Source organism: Tenrec ecaudatus, chromosome 12, assembly GCF_050624435.1.
Source record: "Tenrec ecaudatus isolate mTenEca1 chromosome 12, mTenEca1.hap1, whole genome shotgun sequence".
NCBI lineage: Eukaryota > Metazoa > Chordata > Mammalia > Afrosoricida > Tenrecidae > Tenrec > Tenrec ecaudatus.
Window position 1 is genome coordinate 76,016,090 of NC_134541.1, and position 18,400 is coordinate 76,034,489.

Here is an 18,400-nt window from a genome sequence, read left to right on the forward strand (position 1 = left end):
CTGTCTGGCATTCATTACTTCCATGATTCCTTCCCCAACTATAAAATCCACAGCAGGTTTGTTTCCTAATATTCTCTAAGTCACACAGTGACTCTACCTACAATAACTAAAGATCCCTAGTGGTGCAATGGGTACCTTTTGAGCTGCGACCCAAGACCACCAAATTCAAACTCACTAGCTGCTTCCTGGGTGAAAGATGAGGCTATCTGCTCCTGTAAAGATTTACATTCTCAGAAGCCCAGAGGGCTTATTATTTAGCATGTTTATGAGTTGAAATCAACTCACTAATCGTGGGTCTGGACCTATACATTAAAATGAAGTTTAAAAAAAATCACTTAAAAAACAATTTTTTTGAATATTAAGCATGATTATTAAAACCAGTACAGAAAAATAGTAAATACATTGGGTAACTGGTGGGCTACTTTCACAGTTGCATTTTGTTATTCAGGTAAGACACTGATCATAGAAGACAGCATTAGTAATTCAAAGCTGTAGCTGAAGGGTGCGATCTGGATAACTCTATAAATTTTAGTCGCCTCCAAAGGCATTAAGGGGGTCATCAAACATGTTGGCCACCTTCTGTTCAGATTTCGATTCAGGCAAGGACTGTGCAGACTGGGATTTTGGTTTGGTTTTCTTTGCCTGGGTACCAGAGGAGAAGATGTCATCTATAATAAGGGAAAAAAAGAGAAAGAAAAGTTACTTAAGGTGGGAAAATGAGTGCTCTTAATTAACACATTAAAGACCGGTTATTTGTTTACCAACTTACCCAAGTGGCCGTGTATTTTTTCAGCTCTTAGGGGTTTTTTTTTTGCATTAAAGCCTAAATGGGTTTACATCTCATCAACTTTTTCTCATATTTATTTATAACTTTCAGTTTTTGAATATAAAACGTCTCACATTATGAAAGAATATTTTGCAATGTATGTGGAACATTATTACTTTTATGAAGTATAATCTTTCAATTATAAATTTCTTATAAAAATAATCAACATAATCCATATTATTTTGAAAAACAGTAAAAATAAATACAGTATATCAAACAAAAGATACATTCTTTGTTCCCTAGTGTTCACTTGTTGGTACGTTCCTTTGTTATACAATGTACTCATTACTGTACTTTACAACTATACTATACAACTAGATTGAGAAACAAAGACAGTGCGCAAATATTATCCCTGAAACACTGTGCAAAAATGATCCCCTAGCCCTTGGGTTTCCTTAGTTGTGGAGACTTTACCCTAAACAGTTACAATTATTTCATATATTGTAGTTAGCACAGGACCTGCCGCTATATATAAACAAAGGTTCCTGGTACTTTTTTAACGTATGGCACTTTGTATAACATTTTTCTCTGTGAAGCGGTACCTTACAACATGTGCAAATATACCTAGTTTCACTTCTTTTTCCATGGGCAGCCCAAACTCTACAGGCTTTGTTAGGAAATTTCTTTTTTCCATTGCTTGAAATGAACATAGGTTCATGCTGCTTCATGAATTATGTCATGATCCGTCCATAACAGATGGCGCACGAAAAACAAGTAAACTTGGGGTCCGTCCCAATGTGTTTTAAGGCACGCCCACAGAATCCACCAAAGACCCAATTTTAATGACAGTACTAAGATCCCTAGGTTGTGCACTCAGCTGCTAACCTAAAACTTGGTGCTTTATACCTGTGATCTAATTCCCATTAAGATGGTTGTTGTGAGGAATCATTTGAGTCTATTTCAATTCACAGCAACCCCATGGGACAGAGTAGAGCTGCCCCATGGTGTTGTCTAGCTATAATCTTTATGAGGGTACATCACAAGGTCCTTTTCCTGAAGAGCTGCTGGGAACACCAACAATTCGGCTAGCAGCCAACTGCTTAACCACTGAGCTACCAAGAATGGACTCAACAGCAACTAACACCTGGGTACCAGTTCAAATCCAATCCAGTTCATAACCTTATCCTAACATTATTTTATTTCTATATTCTTTCACAAGTGATTTTAAAAGTACAATAAAAGTAAACAATGGGAAATCCATTATAGGACTCACCTTCTTTCAGAATAAATACACCTAAGTGAGGTATCTTAAGTGCTAAGAATCTAAGTCTTTGTGACTACATTCATGTTTAGTGTTCACTAACTCTTACAGCTCTTCTGACTCAAGACCCAGTGATGTTACTGCTTGGATTCTATCCTACAGAAATTTTAGCATGTATACATAAAAATATACATAAGTAAATGTTAAAGACTACATAATATTAAACTTAGAAACAATTTACATGACCAACAGGCCAATGTATTACATAACCACTAAAAGGAATAATATCTGTGTAACTGACATGAAAGATAAGATATTAAATATTTACAACATATTATGTACAGCATAAGTATTTTCATATTTTTAAAAATAGATATATATTTATATACATGTAAAAATACCTATTAATATCACCATGTCTGAAAGAATAAAGGGCAAACTGTTAGTAATGGCAACCTCTCGGATTGTATTTCACCTTTTCACATTCTTTGAATTATATTCATCTATACTGCTAAGTTGTGCTAATTTTTTGGTAATTAAAGAAATAAATGAAGTCTCGTCCATGTCCTGAATAGTGTGAAACAGGTGGACCAAGCACATGCCAGGCTGGGGAAGTCTACTCAGTGCTGGAAGTATGCCACCAGCTTTTTTCTAGTTAGAAGAGAGGAGTAGAAGGAGGGATTCTACATTCTATCAAATATAGAAGCCTTGTATTTAAGGTGTTTGGGCATTTGTTTGGCCCAATAATAAAACAGATGATATACCCCGGAGGGAAAACAAGACTTTTTACAGACACTTTAGTTTTCTATAAAATGCAAACCTTGATTTATGTGTAATCTGCTTTCCTGTATACTCCTGTGTTCCTTTTGTACTGACCCTCAATTCTCTTGACTCACTAACATCTCCAGCGAGACTACCATCTGAACCAACAGCATTTCATCTAAATCATCCACCATTGGCCTCACTTGTATATTTAACTTAAAAAATCAAAAGGAACCCACTGGGAACATTTTCCAGGAAAGGGAGAAGACAAAGTAGGTGAATGAATGGTAACAATTCTCTGTCTCATGTAGCAGAGAAAACTTACCCATAGCATCATCAAATATAGACTTGGCTTCCACTTTCTTTTTGAATTTCTCTTTTGGTTTTACAGTTAAATCAGCAAAGATATCAATGTTATCGACAAATAGGTTGGATTCCAATGTTCTTTCTTTCTCTTTTGTTTTTTGTGAGGGTTTAATTGCTTCTGTAGCAAATATATCATCCTTGTTTACCCAAAAAGCAAGCAAACAATTTTAAGTCAATTTTTTTAACTGAAAATATTTACACAAGTTATTGAAATGCTGACTGTCACAATTCTGAGGATCTGATTTGGACCACATTCCACCTGCCCCCTCTACCCTGGAATGCTCCATCCAGGTATCTATGTGTTAGGATTATTCTCACTCTCCTAGTCTCAACTCAAGTGCCACCAGCTTTACAAAGAGGCCTATTTCCATTAGTCCTCTCTTGAAAGAAGCACCTCCAACCCTAGCTTCGTGATTTCTATACCACTGCTCTGGGTTATTTCTAACAATTACTTGAACACATCTTAATTATCTATTTGTGTTTATATACCCTGAAAGCTTTGGGAGAGTCAAACACCCTATTACTCCACTACTCAGAAACTGAATAAACATCAGCCAAGCATATGCCTCTGGTGCTCGTACTGCAAAGCATTCAATGTTCAACTCTAGCCAAGGCCTGTTTCCCCAAGATCAGAGGTTAGACACTCAAGCTAGACCAATACACCATTGTCTATGTCCCAGAGTGGCATTCCACAGAAGCTAATCACACCAACAGTCTGCTAAAAAGTATGAAAATCAAGCTTGGCTGGCAGATATGCTCTAGCCACAGGCAAGAGTCTCAGGCACCATTATAATCTTGAACATGCTGAATCGCACACGTTACTTGGCCAGATGACCTCCCTATAGACCCAATCTGAATTGGTTCTGGGTCCAAGTATCTTTTATTTGTTCCATGAGAGAAATCGCCTCCCTGGCTTTCAGAATGCTTCTTTCTTACTCATTATTTGTATTTTGGTCTTTATATTATTATTATATCCTTACAACCTTATTTCAATTTTGTTTTTGTTTTTTTGTGTTTCTGTTGGTTTTCCCAGTTTGCAACCCACAGGAGGAGTGAATTCATAGTGATAATACCTGATACAGGGCTTGATATGGGATTCAGAGGTGGGGAGTGGGTGATAGGTTGGGAAGGAGGATTTCAAGATGGGAAATGTAGGTGGGAGGGAGTACAACTCATTTTTAAAGGTGGTTTAAGCATGGGAGAGTTCTAAATTTTATATGGTAATGATTATATAATTCTCCTTGAGATGATTTAACTACTGAATGTATGCTATGTAAATTATGTGCCAATAAAACTATTAAAAATTTTAAATTACAAATTTATCTTTAAAAAAAAAGAAAATTTGAGTCTTGTATCAACTGTTATAGCCACCCCAAAACTATGCCCCACATGATAAAATACAAAAACAAAACACTTCTGAGTAAATTTCAGATTAATAAGAAAAGCTAGTTATGATTACTTAATAAGTGGGTATCCAAGGTTATGGAATTGGATGTTCATTGGACTTTGGTTTGGACGCTTGCTTTGATGGCGTCCAATGAATGGTGGCCTGGAACTAGCATTTTTAAACTATTTTTATGCTCTCTCTACTTTTTCGTGACATGTAACGTTTGTCTCGCAGGCATGGTTCTCCCTTTATGAATGAGTATTACTGAAAGTTTTGCCCTATCTCCAGTCTTCATTATTCATATAAATCGTGTCCAGTTACATAAGCTTTTAATTTGTACAAGTCAATAATTCATGTACTGAGTCTGAAAAGCTAATTTATACATGTATCATTTCTTTTTCTCAACACTGTTTTAAATTCTATATGACTGGCTAACTTAATGATACTAACAAGATGCCCCATGGGAATGATTTAGAATGTTCTCTGGTTTAAAAGATAATGATGTCTCTAAAGAGAACCAGAACATATGTAAAGCTTTGATATATGAATGGATTTGGGGCTTGCACTTAATCATAGCCCTCACCTAAAACAATTAGTTCACATGACATGGCCCTAAGCAATGCTTACCCTCATGAAATCACTCAAAGCAAAATGTGATGAAGAAATCAAAGGTGCCTATCAGAGAGAATAGTATCTGTGGTCTTAAAGGCTTGCTTAAATCAAGCAGCCATCAAAGTATGGCACTAACTTAGTCCACATGGAAAAAGCACACCAGCCACAGTGATCCAAGGATTTTAAGTAATGAGAAAAAACCCTGAATCTGAAGGAGGGAATGGTATCAGAGCTTAAATTCTGAACACCCAGTTTTCAAAAGGCTGTGGATGACAGTGGAAGCCCCAAATCCATTTTCAGGGTCCCCACACGTGGAGTGAGCCTCCAGTGGATCCTCTGTGATCATAATATAGGGATGCAAATAGCTGACTATAAGAAAGGGAGCTTTGGGAAGTCGATTATGGCAGGTGTAGTTAGGATAAAATGTCACACCTTATCACTTGAGCTCCCTTCTGATCCGTGTAAACTTGTTCCTAATGTTTTTTGCTTTTTAATTAAAGTCTTTCTGTTTCGTCATTGTTGTTGGTTTATTGTTTTTGTTTTGTATGATTTTCTGTATTTGAACTATTAAATTATATGGTATATTAATTATGTGCCAATAAAACATTTAGGGTAAAAAAGATTAAGTGAACCAGTAGAGGCGAGATGGGGTAAGACAGATACCAAAAATGGAGCTCTTCAAGGAAGGTCAAAAACAGAATAAAGAGACAAAGACCTTCTCTTCCAGAGCCAACAGAAAGCAAGTTTTGCCACAGAGCCAATGCGCTCACTTGGGACTTCTAACCTGTTACACTGTGAGAAAATAAACTTATGTTTATGAAGCTAAAATGAATAAATGAGTGGGTATCATGGATTTATGAACAAACCTACAATAATCTGTGGCTCAAATGAAATGATCAGGTATTTTCTAAAACACAGAACCAAGCAAAAAATTTATTATGGAACTTTTACTCAAATCACAATAAAACATTAAAAAGAAAAACATATTATGATGTCCTGTTACCTCAAAAATATCTTGTGTTTTGAAGAGATCATCTTGACTGTTCAATTTTGACTCATTCTTCTTGCCTTTCCGGTCCATAAAGAGATTATCTTCATCTTCCGAGAGAGGAAAGGGATGATGGGTTTCTTTTGCTGGTTTGGGTTTGACAGACTGGAAGAGATCATTATCTCTACCTGCCTCACAGAGAGCAGAGAAAATACAGCTCTGTCCTTTACCGGCCCCTGGCTGACTGGCAAGGCCCTCTGATCCCTTTTCCCGAGCTTTTGTCCTCCCTGTAGACTGTGACCCAGACCCCTTGGAAAAGATATCCTCAGAATCAAAAAGATCATCCTCAAGAGGCTGACCCAGAGACTTCGTAAAAGGGCTTCTGTCCACTTCAGGAACAGAACTGCCTTCAAAACTTGGAGCAGCAACTGCTAGAGAGCCGTCTTTCCTACTAGATGACTTGAGCTGTGGCTGGTGGAAATCTGGTGAAATAGTGTCATCTCCTCTGTCTGCAGTTAGCTGTTTTCCTGGGACATTCATGTCCTCTGCCTCACTGGACTCCTGGGCAGCCAGCCGCCGAGCTGCGCGGGTCTGGGGTCTGCGTCTCCCTCTCACTTTGACTCGGCTCTGCAATGACATAAAAATCAAACATTAATCCGAAGACCAAAAAAAAAAAGAGCAAAGAACCAGTGACTCAACACCAAAACAGTGTAAAATTATCTAATGCACTGCAATCAAGGTAACGCATAATATGGAAAAGAGGTTAGATTTTTTACTGCTACGAGAGCTCTAAAATTAATTCATTCATAATCTTTCAGTTCCTCATTTTTTAGTCTTTTGAGTACAGTATCAGTTCAGATTCAGACTACCTGTCCCTGCAAACAGAAGACAGTATGTCGGTGCCATGTTCTAAAACCCTCCCTTGCCCCTACTCTGTCCTGAATTTCAATTCAGCTATCTTTCAAAACAAGAAAGAATCAGAAGGAATTCTAATACTAATCTTTTTATTGTAGGCTAGTCTAAAATAGGTTGTAAGAGCAGTCTTGTAAGACAATAAAGAGACAATCTAGGCAGCAGCTCCCAACCTGTGGGCCACATCCCCCTTGGGGGTCACCTGATTCATAACAGTAGCAAAATTAGTTATGAAGTAGCGATGAAAATAATTTTATGGTTGGGGGTCCCCACAACATGAGGAACTGTATTAGAGGATTGCAGCATTAGGAAGGTTAAGAACCATTGATCTAAGGTGTTGTTGTTTTTTCCTTCAACAAACAATTCAATCTCATGTGAAAAATATGGCTTAGAAATCAGAACGAATATCATTTTAAAACATGAATCAGATAGTAGCAATAATGCAGTATTTGTGGTATTTTTCGTGATACACAAGTATATTTGAGAAGACACAACCTACGTTGGGCAAAATACTTGACTTGGTTGTGTTTGCCCATTTTAAAGAATTTTACAAATAATTCTGAGAAATAGCTAATTTAAAGTTAATCCAAAATATTTTATACAAAAGCATCTAACAGAGAGATGACAGGGCCTATATTTTCCACATGCTTTCCAGAAGGAAAACAAGTTTGAAAATACTGAATAGTTTGAAAATACTCTACGAATGGTGGCACTGTTGGTTAATTTTTGGGATGCTAACTTGAAGGCCAATGGTACAAACACACCAGTCAATCTGCAGGAGAAAGCCAAGGCTATGTGCTGCTATGAAGACTGACAGCCTATGAAACCCTATACAGGTCAATCTGTTTCCAAATCAACTTGATGGCAGTGGGTTTGGGTTTTGAGAGAGTAGCTAAAATTTTTGAGAAAAAAGATCTGAAAGAAAGAAAACCAACTTAAATGAACGCAAAACCTAAGTTTTACATTCTATTTAGGAAACATCTCTATAGGATAAGAGCTGAGGTGGTGTAGTGGTTACACATTGGGCTAGTAACAGCGAGATCTGCAGTTCAAAACCACTAGTTACTCCACAGGAGAAAGAGGAGACTTTCTACACCTGTGAAGATACATTGTCAGAAACCCACAAGGGCAGTTCCTCCCTTTCCTAGAGCATGGCTCTGAATTAGAATGGCCTCACTGGCATTAAGTTTGGGGTTTTTGTTTGTATAAGATGGTAGGGCTACATCAGACTGTGAGTAACTAACTACCAGGGGACCTCAGAAGAGGAAGTCTGGATTAGGGGTAGGGACACAAGGGAAAAACTTACAGAAGTGGGGATGTTTGATTAGAAATAGGAACCCTGGTGGCACCAAGGTTGGCAGTTTCAACTCACTGAAGAGATGGTATAGTTTTATGGGAGAAAAAGCATCCTCGTCAGAGGAACTGACATGAGTGAATGCACAGGAGATTGGGACATTTGTGTTCAGGGAATGTGCCTGGTGTGAATTAAGTGCAGGCTATAGGTGGGTGATTATTAGTGAATGAAGCTAGAGATGAAGGTTGGCATGAACTGTACAACGTAGGATGTTTTTAACTGGGCTGTGGAGGACCCAGCACAGGAATGACTCAAGGTGCTTCCTTCAAATGAGGAGTCTAACAACAGTGTGTAATTAATGGGTTAAAAATAGAGATAAAATCATTTTGGGTAAAAAGTAAAATAAATGAAAACAGATTGTTTTATCACCTTGTTTGCACTGCGTAAGGTGTTTGCTTGAGCTGGAAAATCAAAACTCACGCTGGTCTCTGCATTTTGGGGCTCTGAGGGAGGAAGAGTTAATTCAGGCAATGCTGACTTTGTTCCAGAATTCTGGTGAGCCACCACAGGCAACAAGGCCGCTGGGTTAATCACTAAATTTGCCTGGAGAAAAAAAACAAGGAAACTTGCATTGTATTTTTTTTTAAACACACCATCTATAATCATTACTGTGGCAAGAGATTTGGTGTATACAATCAACAGTATAAGAGAAGAAAAAGAAATGCAAGAAAATCTACTCCAGAACTAAGGGAAAGACACACAGACTGTACCCACAACTGGGATCAATGAGAAAAATTTACAGATGCAGCACACAAGAAGCAACAAGTAGAGGGTGGGGAAGAGAGTGGGAAATGAATGCTTGGCAGCAGCTGATAAAATAAAAGTTTACAGATTATCGCAAGGCAGGGAGTGAAGATTCCAGAAGTATTATAATTACTTGTATTTTCCCAATTCGAGTAGATGGCTCTTTGGTTTTTAGTGAAGTGGGACCTGAGGAGTCCTGTGTGAAATTACATACGGTTAAAATCCATGGAGGCAACAGTAAAATAAAAGCATCTCTCACATTATACTAATGCCTAAAAATTCATGTTGGGCGGACTAAAGCATGCCACATTCTAAAGCTATAATGGAAAGAGTATTCAAATATCGCCCAAGGCTTCAAAACTTTTCACAAACACCAACTCATGTACTCCTCCTCATCTACAATGCGGGTGCGCAGGTAGGTCTTACAGGACATTAGAGGTGACAAATTGGATTGTCAAGAAGTATAGCTCATCAGAGCACCAAAACCTAACCAACTGACAGAATTACCACATTGACTGTCCAGCACAGCAACTACCAATAAGAATACAGAAATTCACAAGAGCTATAAGAGCCCCCAATAAAATGATTTATAGAAAAAGAAAAGAAATTCACCCACAGCTTAATGCATGAGGTACAACAGCAAAGAATCGGAGGCTTGGGAAGTCACTGGAGATCTGCTAGTTCAATGTCATATAGTTCAGGACAACAAAGCTTTAAGGAGACATCCAAGGCCCTGGCCTGTTCCACAGAGGAAACACTACTGAAGGAGCCCAACAACAATAACCCCAGAAAAGGTAACAGTGAAGGGCATCTAAGATAGCAGAGCGAATTTACATGAATTCTACTCCAAGGTCCTGAGGATGGGGTCAGAGTGGGGACTAAGGGAAGGGGCAGGCAGGAATTAGTTCTATCTTCCTCTGTTAGGTCTCTCTTAGACTCAATAGAAAAATGACTCTGAAGACTCATGACACTGTGAATATGAAATGAAAAGGGGAGTTGAAATGGGGTTATACAGTATAAAAAAAGAGAAGTCCTTCCTCTGTAATGAGAGAAACTGAAAAATTCAGGATTTTTCCAATAGAGTGTATCCGGACTGAGAGGCAAACAGGAGCTGCAAATTCTGTAAGTGATCAGTAATTACCTGAGGTGTTTCCAGTTTCCCTATGCTTTTTGCTTTGATACCTTGATTGAGTTCTGGATGTTTCTGGTTCTTGAAAGAGGAAGCTGAGTGATCTTTTTTCACTGCCCTCTTCTTTTCTGGTATCTTAAAAAAAAAATGTGTACCCCAAATCTGTCAATTATTTTGGAGGGTTTTTGTTTTCTTTTTTAATAATACAAAACAGAAATCTGGCTTTTAAGTTTGAACAATTTGTTCTCAAATTAGGATTGGATTAACTAAAAGGTAGCAAATCTAAAAGCACATTCTTAAGATTGTGATCCTATCAGGAAGTCCCCTCTCTAACAAAAAGAAGAAAAAGAATATTCACAAAATCTACCAAAGCAGGGAGACAAAATGACATAGACTCAAACTGAAAGCTTTGCACCTAAAAGGCATGTATATTTTAGTAATTACATTATACACAATTTTAAAATTAAAAATTTATAATGTACTCAGAAAGCCTGTATTAATATTTTAGATTTTGAAAGAGTAATATAACCTCTCATTAGCACACTCTTCGCTGTTCTTTTATTTGAAATGGAGGTCAACAGGACAATTCTCTGTGAGCATTCCCTAATCATGTAACTGGACATATTTTCCTTTTCCAGAAGCCTTCCCACGCCCCTCAGAATCGAGAACAAAAGGCTCTCGTACCAAAGGTTGTGACTTGACAGAGGTGAAGAGATCATCATCTTCATCATCCTCAAACAGGCTCCCAACATGGACACGTGGCTCTATCAACTAGAAGAAATAAGCAACTCAAATTTAATACCCAAAGCAAAAAACAACACAAACTGATAATGAGAAGTAAACAGCAATTAAGATTTTTATGAGACAACATAAAATATGATAGCAAAGTCATAGTTTGGGAAACAAACCCTATTTTTTTGTGTGCCAGAGAAAAGGTCAACATCAGGGTCGTTGTCCTTTTGTAGTTTGTGACTGAAGAGGCGCTCTTCATTCTGAAAGACACCTGTGCTCTTGAAGTAGTTATCAGGATCCGCATTCTGAAAAAAACGGAGGGCAAGTCACCAGTGATTAAAACTTGTTAAGGACTTATCTTAAGAAAATATGACAGAATACATATGGTAGCCAATTAAATTAAAAAGGTGGAGGGGGGGAGAAAAGAAATGGGTAGGAGGAGAAAAGGGCACTAACCCACCCAATGGGAGGCTATTGTTTATTTCCCAAGATGTGAATGCAACCTACAGGCATGAAGCAAGGAACCAGTAGAGAGGTCTGAGGAGCTGGCCCCAATCCCAACTACGTGGACAGCTGCCCCTCCCCCCAAGAAGAATTTACTTCAGAGGACAGCACTGAAGCTACAGCTCTGGGAGAGGGCCATGTCTGATCAGAGAACATGGGAGCAAATGAAGGGGAAGGAAGAGAGTGGAGCACATCCTGGACCACCAAGCCTTGCGGACGATATTCCTGCTCAGAGCAGTCAATGCACAGAGAGAACCATTTGGCCAGCCCCACTATGAGACACAACATCCCTCACTGACCCATAGACCTACAGGGGACAACACTGGAGACACAGTGTGGGAACTGCGCCCAATCTGACCGCACCACACCGAGGCAAAACACTAAGGATGTGCAACAGAACAGCAAGGGAAGCAGAGTCCCGAGGGAATACCAAAAATAGACTTTGGGGCCAGAGCGTGTCACCCCATCAGACTCAACCGGAAAACACTCCTAAAGGTCAATAAACAGACCTTGAACTATTTACAAGCTTTTCATTTATTTTATCATTTTTTTGGTTGTTGTTTTCTTCTTTTCTTTTGTTGCTTTGTTTTGCTCTGTCTTATTTTTGTGCATATTATTATCTCTGCAGGTCTATTTAGATAAGATAGGCTGGATAAACAACTTGAAGGAGAAAACAATGGGAACAATAGTTCCGGGGGGTGGGGGGACATGGGAAAGGGAGAGGCGAGAAAAGGAAGTGGTGTTAAACCCAGGGACAAGGGAACAAAGTATGATCCAAAATCAGTGGTGAGGAGAGTGTAGGAGGTCTGGTAGGGTTTAATCAAGGACAATGTAACCTAGAGGAATTACTGAAACCCAAATGAAGGCTGGGCATGACAGCGGGGCAAAAGGAAAGTAAAAGGAAATAGAGGAAAGAACTAGGAGGCAAAAGGCATTTATATAGAGGTCTAAATACAGACATGTAGAGGTCTAAATACAGACATGTGCGTATGTCGATATATTTATCTATGATGATGTGGAAATAGATCTATGTGCAGATATTTATAGGTTTAGTATTAAGGTAGTAGATAGACATTGGGCCTCCACTCAAGTACTCCCTCAATGAAAGAACACTTTGTTCTATTAAACTGGCATTGCATGATGCTCACCTTCCCGACATGATTGCTGAAGACAAAGTGGGTGTATAAGCAAATGTGGTGAAGAAAGCTGATGGTGCCTGGCTATCAAAAGATATTGCTTATGGGGTCTTAAAGACTTGAAGATACACTAGTGGCCATCTAGCTCAGAAGCAACAAAGCCCATATAGAAGAAGCACACCAGCCTGTGCGATCACGAGGTGTCGATGGGATCAGTTATCAGGCATCACAGAACAAAAAAATCATATCATTATGAATGAGAGGGAGTGAGGAGTGGGGACCCAAAGCTCATCTGTAGGCAACTGGACATTCCCTTACAGAAAGGTTGCAGGGAGAAGACAAGCCAGTCAGTGTGCAGTATAGCAACGATGAAACATATAACTTTCCTCTAGTTCTTAATGCTTCCTCCTCCCCACTATCATGATCCCAATTCTACCTTACAAATCTGGCTAGACCAGAGGATGTACACTGGTACAGATAGGAACTGGAAACACAGGGAATGCAGGACAGATGAACCTTTCAGGACCAGAGGTGAGAGAGGTGATACCGGGAGAGTGGAGGGGTCAAAAGGGGGAATCAATTACAAGGATCTATATATAATCCCCTCTCTGGGGAACGGACAACAGAAAAGTAGGTGAAGGGAGATATTGGACAGTGTAAGACATGACAAAATAATAATTTATAAATCATCGAGGGTTTATGAGGGAGGTGGGGCAGGGAGGGAGGGGAAAAATAAGGAGCTGATATAAAGGGCTCAAGTAGAAAAAGAATGTTATGACAATGATGAGGGCAATAAATGTACAAATGTCCTTGACACAATGGATAGATGGAAGGATTGTGATAAGAACTGTACGAGTCCCCAATAAAATGATTTAAAAAATAAAGGAGGAGAAGAGAACTATACGAAGATGGACACAATAAAAATGTTCCCTACAACTTGCATTGCAATAGCAAAAGTCTGGATACAAATTTAAGTATTAATCCGTAGACTTGAAGACATTCACAATAGAATACAGTACAGCTGTCAAAATGAGTGGAAAGTATATTTACATACAGACAGTATAAACAAGAGTAAATCAAAAAGTATTGCTACTAGGCTTCCAATTCATACATGCACAGATTTATTCCCACAAAATGTGTTTAAACATGTCTCTCTGATCAGTAGATAGTTGCAAGCAATTCTCTCAGTTATATTCTGGTCTTAGTCACATCATGATACCTTTTTAAAGAGAGATACTTTTTGTGTTACAGGGTAGGAGAGGTTAGGATTTTAAAATAAGGGCTAATATAAAATTTTTAGCAAAACTCAAGTGAACATCTTCGCAATAATTGAAGCTTTGCAAATAATATATGCTGCCCTACACAAAACAGATTTTCAAGGATTTTGATGAAAGCTGGGGAGACCTCAAAGATGAGCCACGAAAGGTAAGATCTTTAGCCTTCTCAAATAAAGCAAGTGACTTAATTCCAGAAACTATTAGAAGACCACAGAATTGCCATTAATGCAATAGCTACTGAAGTTGGGCTCTCACATAATTTATTACTTTGAATTTTAAGAGAACATTTTGAACTCAGCAACATAGTTAATCCCCCTCTATACAAAGTCTGTCCTGAGATTTTCATTCCTCATCCATTCTGTAGCCCTAATCATGCTCCTTCAGACTTCTTTTTGTTCACAACTCTCAAAGAACACTTAAAATGAACATCACAGGTCACCACTGGTTGGGCATCCTCAAAATAGTAAGTCTAAATCCATCCATAGACCCATGAGCATGCTTTCCTTCGACTTTCAAGTTAAAGTCCAGTTTGCTTACCACCTTACACTCACAATGACAGCAAAATTCAAGAAAACAAAGAGCAACAAATCCTGAAGAGGATATAAAGTAATTGGAACTCTCATACACTGCTGATGGATTGAAAGCATGTACAACTGTCACAGAAAGTGATATGGCAATACAGAAACAACTGGGAATAGGAGTACCATATGACCCAAGAATATCTGAATTGGGTCTATACCCCCAAGGAAGCAAGAAAAAAGAACACCAGCAGATATGTGCTCCTCCGTGTTTATAGCAGCATAGTCCACAATAGCAAGAAGCTGGAAACAACCCAAATTCCCATCAAAAGATGAATGAGAAAAGAAAAGTAAGGTACAAACACATGATGGAACATTAGGCATCCAAAAAATTGTGATAAAACACCTCATGGAAGGAACTGGAAATCATTATGCTCAGTGAAATTAGTCAATCACAAAAGGACAAAAATCTTGATGAATCCACTACTACAAGAACAAAAACTGACTCGCAAGACATGTAGACTCCTAATCAGTGTGCTCCTAATTAGACATGTACACTCCTAAGCAGTGTACATATCTAGCTCTCATAAAATATATTATCACCCCCTTATTAGAACACTTGAAAAATCACAGCAAGAGGCAATCCCCCCTACAGATGAGGTCAGTCTCCCAGGTCAAGGGAAATAGGAAAAAAAAAATCCTACTTATAAGGAAGTATTTTATGATCACCCCAAATTACTAAGACATTCCTACAAGAATAATCAGTGAACATTATTGAGAGATCAGACCAAGAAGAAGGGGGGCGGTGCTCATGTATACATTGCGGGCAGAAACACACTCCGGATGGTCAATAGGCCAAGCGGGACACCCAGACACTAGAAAGAAACCCAGCTGGTAGAAGCCTAAAAGGGGCAACATGCACTGTAGTTCATTCCTAACTGGGCAATTATGAGCTGGCTCTGGATCAACAATGGACTCTGATCTTCGAGGTACATGGCTCCCTTTCTCTACAGGTCACACTAGAAGGACCCTAATAGTTCCAGCTTTGAAAGTGAAAACTATTCGAATTATTAATAATGCTGTTGCAAGCATTTGTATATAAATTTTTGTGTGAACATGTTTTCATGTCTCTTGAACACATGGGATACTCTATGTTTAACAATTTGAAGAATTACCAAACTGTTTTCCAAAGTAGTGACATCATTTTACAGTTTTACCACAACTAAATGAAAGTTCCATGTTCTCAACATGCTAACACCTGCATCTTTCAAGTGCTCATTTGTCATTGATAAATCTACTTTGCAGAAATGTCTTTTCAGATTCTTGGACCATTTTTATTTATTTATTTTAAAAAAATCATTTTATTGGGGGCTCATACAGCTCTCATCACAATCCATACATACATATATCCATTGTGTCAAGCACATTTGTATATTTGTTGCCATCATCATTTTCAAAACATTTTCTTTCTACTTGAGCCCTTGGTATCGGCTCATTTTTCCCCTCCCTCCCTTATGAACCCTTGATAATTTATAAATTGTTATTATTTTTTCATGTCTTACACTGGCCCATGTCTCTCTTTGCCCATTTTTCTATTGTCTTAGACCATTTTTAATAGGCATATTTGTCTTTTTATTGTTAAGTTATAGGAGGTTTTGTTGTTTTGGTGTTGCTTTATTCTGGGGTTCAATCTCTTATCAAGTACATAATTTGTATATATTTTCACTCACTAATCTACCGTCTTTTCATTTTTATGAAAAGTGTCATTTCAAAAACACACCAAAAAAAAGTTTAAAATTTTGAAGGATTCTAACATGGCTACTTATTCTTTGGTGCCTTGGCTTTCACTGTCCTATCCAAGGCAGCTTTGTCCATCCAAAGCCTGCTAGATTTACATGTACATTTTTTGTCTGATAGTTGGATAGTTTCAGCTCTAACATTTAGGTCACTATTGATTTTTGTGTATAAGTTGAAGCAGAGGTTCAATTTCAATTCTTTGCATATGGAAACCCATTCACTGAAGCAATATTTGTTGAAAACACGATGGAAATGCCTTTGACTTGTCTTTGCACTCAAACTAATGACCCATAAATATGAGGGTTTTATTTCTGGACTCTGTATTCTATTTCTCTATTTCACAGATGTATCTAGCTATCCTTTCCATTTTCAGATTGTTGATAGTGTACAAAAACAACTTCATATCTTAATCCTGTACCTTGCAACCTTGCTCAAGTAATTCACTAATGTCCTAAAAAATATTTTAAGTGGACTCTGAAGTATTTATTAGATTGTGTCATCTATAGAAGTGTTTTCTATCTTGTTTTCCAATCGGAATTCCTTTTATTTCTTTTTCTTGCCTAACTTCCCTATGTAGACGTGACGAGAGCACATATTCTTGATCTTAGAGAACAGTGATCTCTAAGTTTTAACCACTGAATATGATGTTGGCTATGAGTTTTCAGAGATGTCTCTTTTGGGGCCTTAGACCTAGTATGCTGAGTCTTTTGATCATGAAGAGTGTTGGATTATTTAAATACTCTTCTGTGTCTACTGAGATGATTATGTGGGTTTTGTGCTTTGTTCTATTGACATGGTACATTATATTTTGTTCTATTGATACAGTAAATGTTATATCAATTGACTTTCATATATTAAATGAAATTACGTTTGTATCCTAAGGATAATTCTCACTTGTAATGATATGTAATAAGTTTTATTATATTTTACTTAACTTTATTTGCTGTTTCAATGGGGCTTCAAAGGTTCGTGGAAAATGGAAGGAAAACACTGTTATCTTCCCACTGACTTTCTGAAGCCCCTTAATATTTATTTTGTTGAGGACTTCTGCCTCTCTAGTCTTAGGAGATATTTATCTACAGTACTGGCAATATCAGGATTTTTAGACTATTACCTATTTTAAAATTAAACTTTATGGGAACACAATGACATCCTTTCATTTTCCTCTGCTCTGTGCATGCTTTTGTTCTACCAATGAACAGATCTGACATATGGCTGAAAAACCTAAAGTATTTACTAACTAGCTCTCTTCAGAAAAAAAGTTGCAGACATTCAATAAATATAAAATATCCATCTATAACATTTATTTGTAAAGCTGAACAATAGAAACAGATCCAGTTCTCTTTCTTTATGTTCAATGAAACTGAGCAAGGGGAGCAATTTTGTAAGAGGAACAAAATATAAGGGAAGCAGGTGGAATTCTAATCTACTTGACAGCAATGTTACTTGGGAAAAGGAATGCCGATTTACAGTTTCAAACACCTTTATGACAAATACAATCTGTAGTTCAGGCTAAGATTTCTTCACCAAATGACATGATAGAATTGAAACATAAAATGAGATTCTTATATCCTTCTACAGTCCTGAACCTTTATTTGCCTTTTACTCACCTTTCCTACTTCTTTCTGTGGAGCAAGGATACTGCTTTGATCTTCAGTTCTATCTTCCTCCTCATCAAACAAACTAAGAACAGTTTTGGTTCTGCCCTTGGTTCCTTTCTCCAATGAGGATGATGAAGAAAATATATCAGAGTGTTTGACTACTGCCTGAGCAGATAGAGTCAAAGACCCGTCCTGAAAATGAATATAAGAAAAAAGAATAAGATCTAGAAATACAAATCCTAGCAAGGAGTCTTACAAGCTCCCCAGAGCTTTAGTTAACTATCACATCTGTACATCTTATCACATTTATTCCCAGGTCACAAACAACTAAGGTCAATCTTTAATTAGCTGTTCCAACAGAGACTCTCAAACAGATATCCTACAGCCAGCTTTGACCCATGAGTATCTCTCCCTACAATAAGTGAAGGGAAGTTATAACCCTGATCCATGTAGTTGTTCATGAACTACAAATAATTTCCACGTTATAGAGATAACACAAGTGCCAATCACTGAAAAATGATCATAAATTTCCTTTAAAAAGTGTTGTTTATCTT

At 37.8% G+C, this 18,400-nt stretch overlaps 1 protein-coding gene across 1 annotated transcript in view; it reads right to left on the bottom strand.

Moving 5' to 3' along the window:
* Positions 1-348: 348 nt before the first annotated feature.
* Positions 349-18,400, bottom strand: part of LOC142462367 (WASH complex subunit 2-like) — an 82,484-nt gene continuing 64,432 nt past the window's right edge. The window contains exons 20-28 of the mRNA XM_075564163.1: positions 17,856-18,038; positions 11,190-11,318; positions 10,966-11,052; positions 10,294-10,416; positions 9,286-9,348; positions 8,778-8,951; positions 6,158-6,769; positions 3,115-3,292; positions 349-668 (exon numbers count right to left, since the gene is read on the bottom strand). Of these exons, the coding sequence (XP_075420278.1) occupies positions 529-668; positions 3,115-3,292; positions 6,158-6,769; positions 8,778-8,951; positions 9,286-9,348; positions 10,294-10,416; positions 10,966-11,052; positions 11,190-11,318; positions 17,856-18,038 (1,689 nt within the window). The 3' untranslated portion in view covers positions 349-528. The remainder of the gene's footprint in view (positions 669-3,114; positions 3,293-6,157; positions 6,770-8,777; positions 8,952-9,285; positions 9,349-10,293; positions 10,417-10,965; positions 11,053-11,189; positions 11,319-17,855; positions 18,039-18,400) is intronic.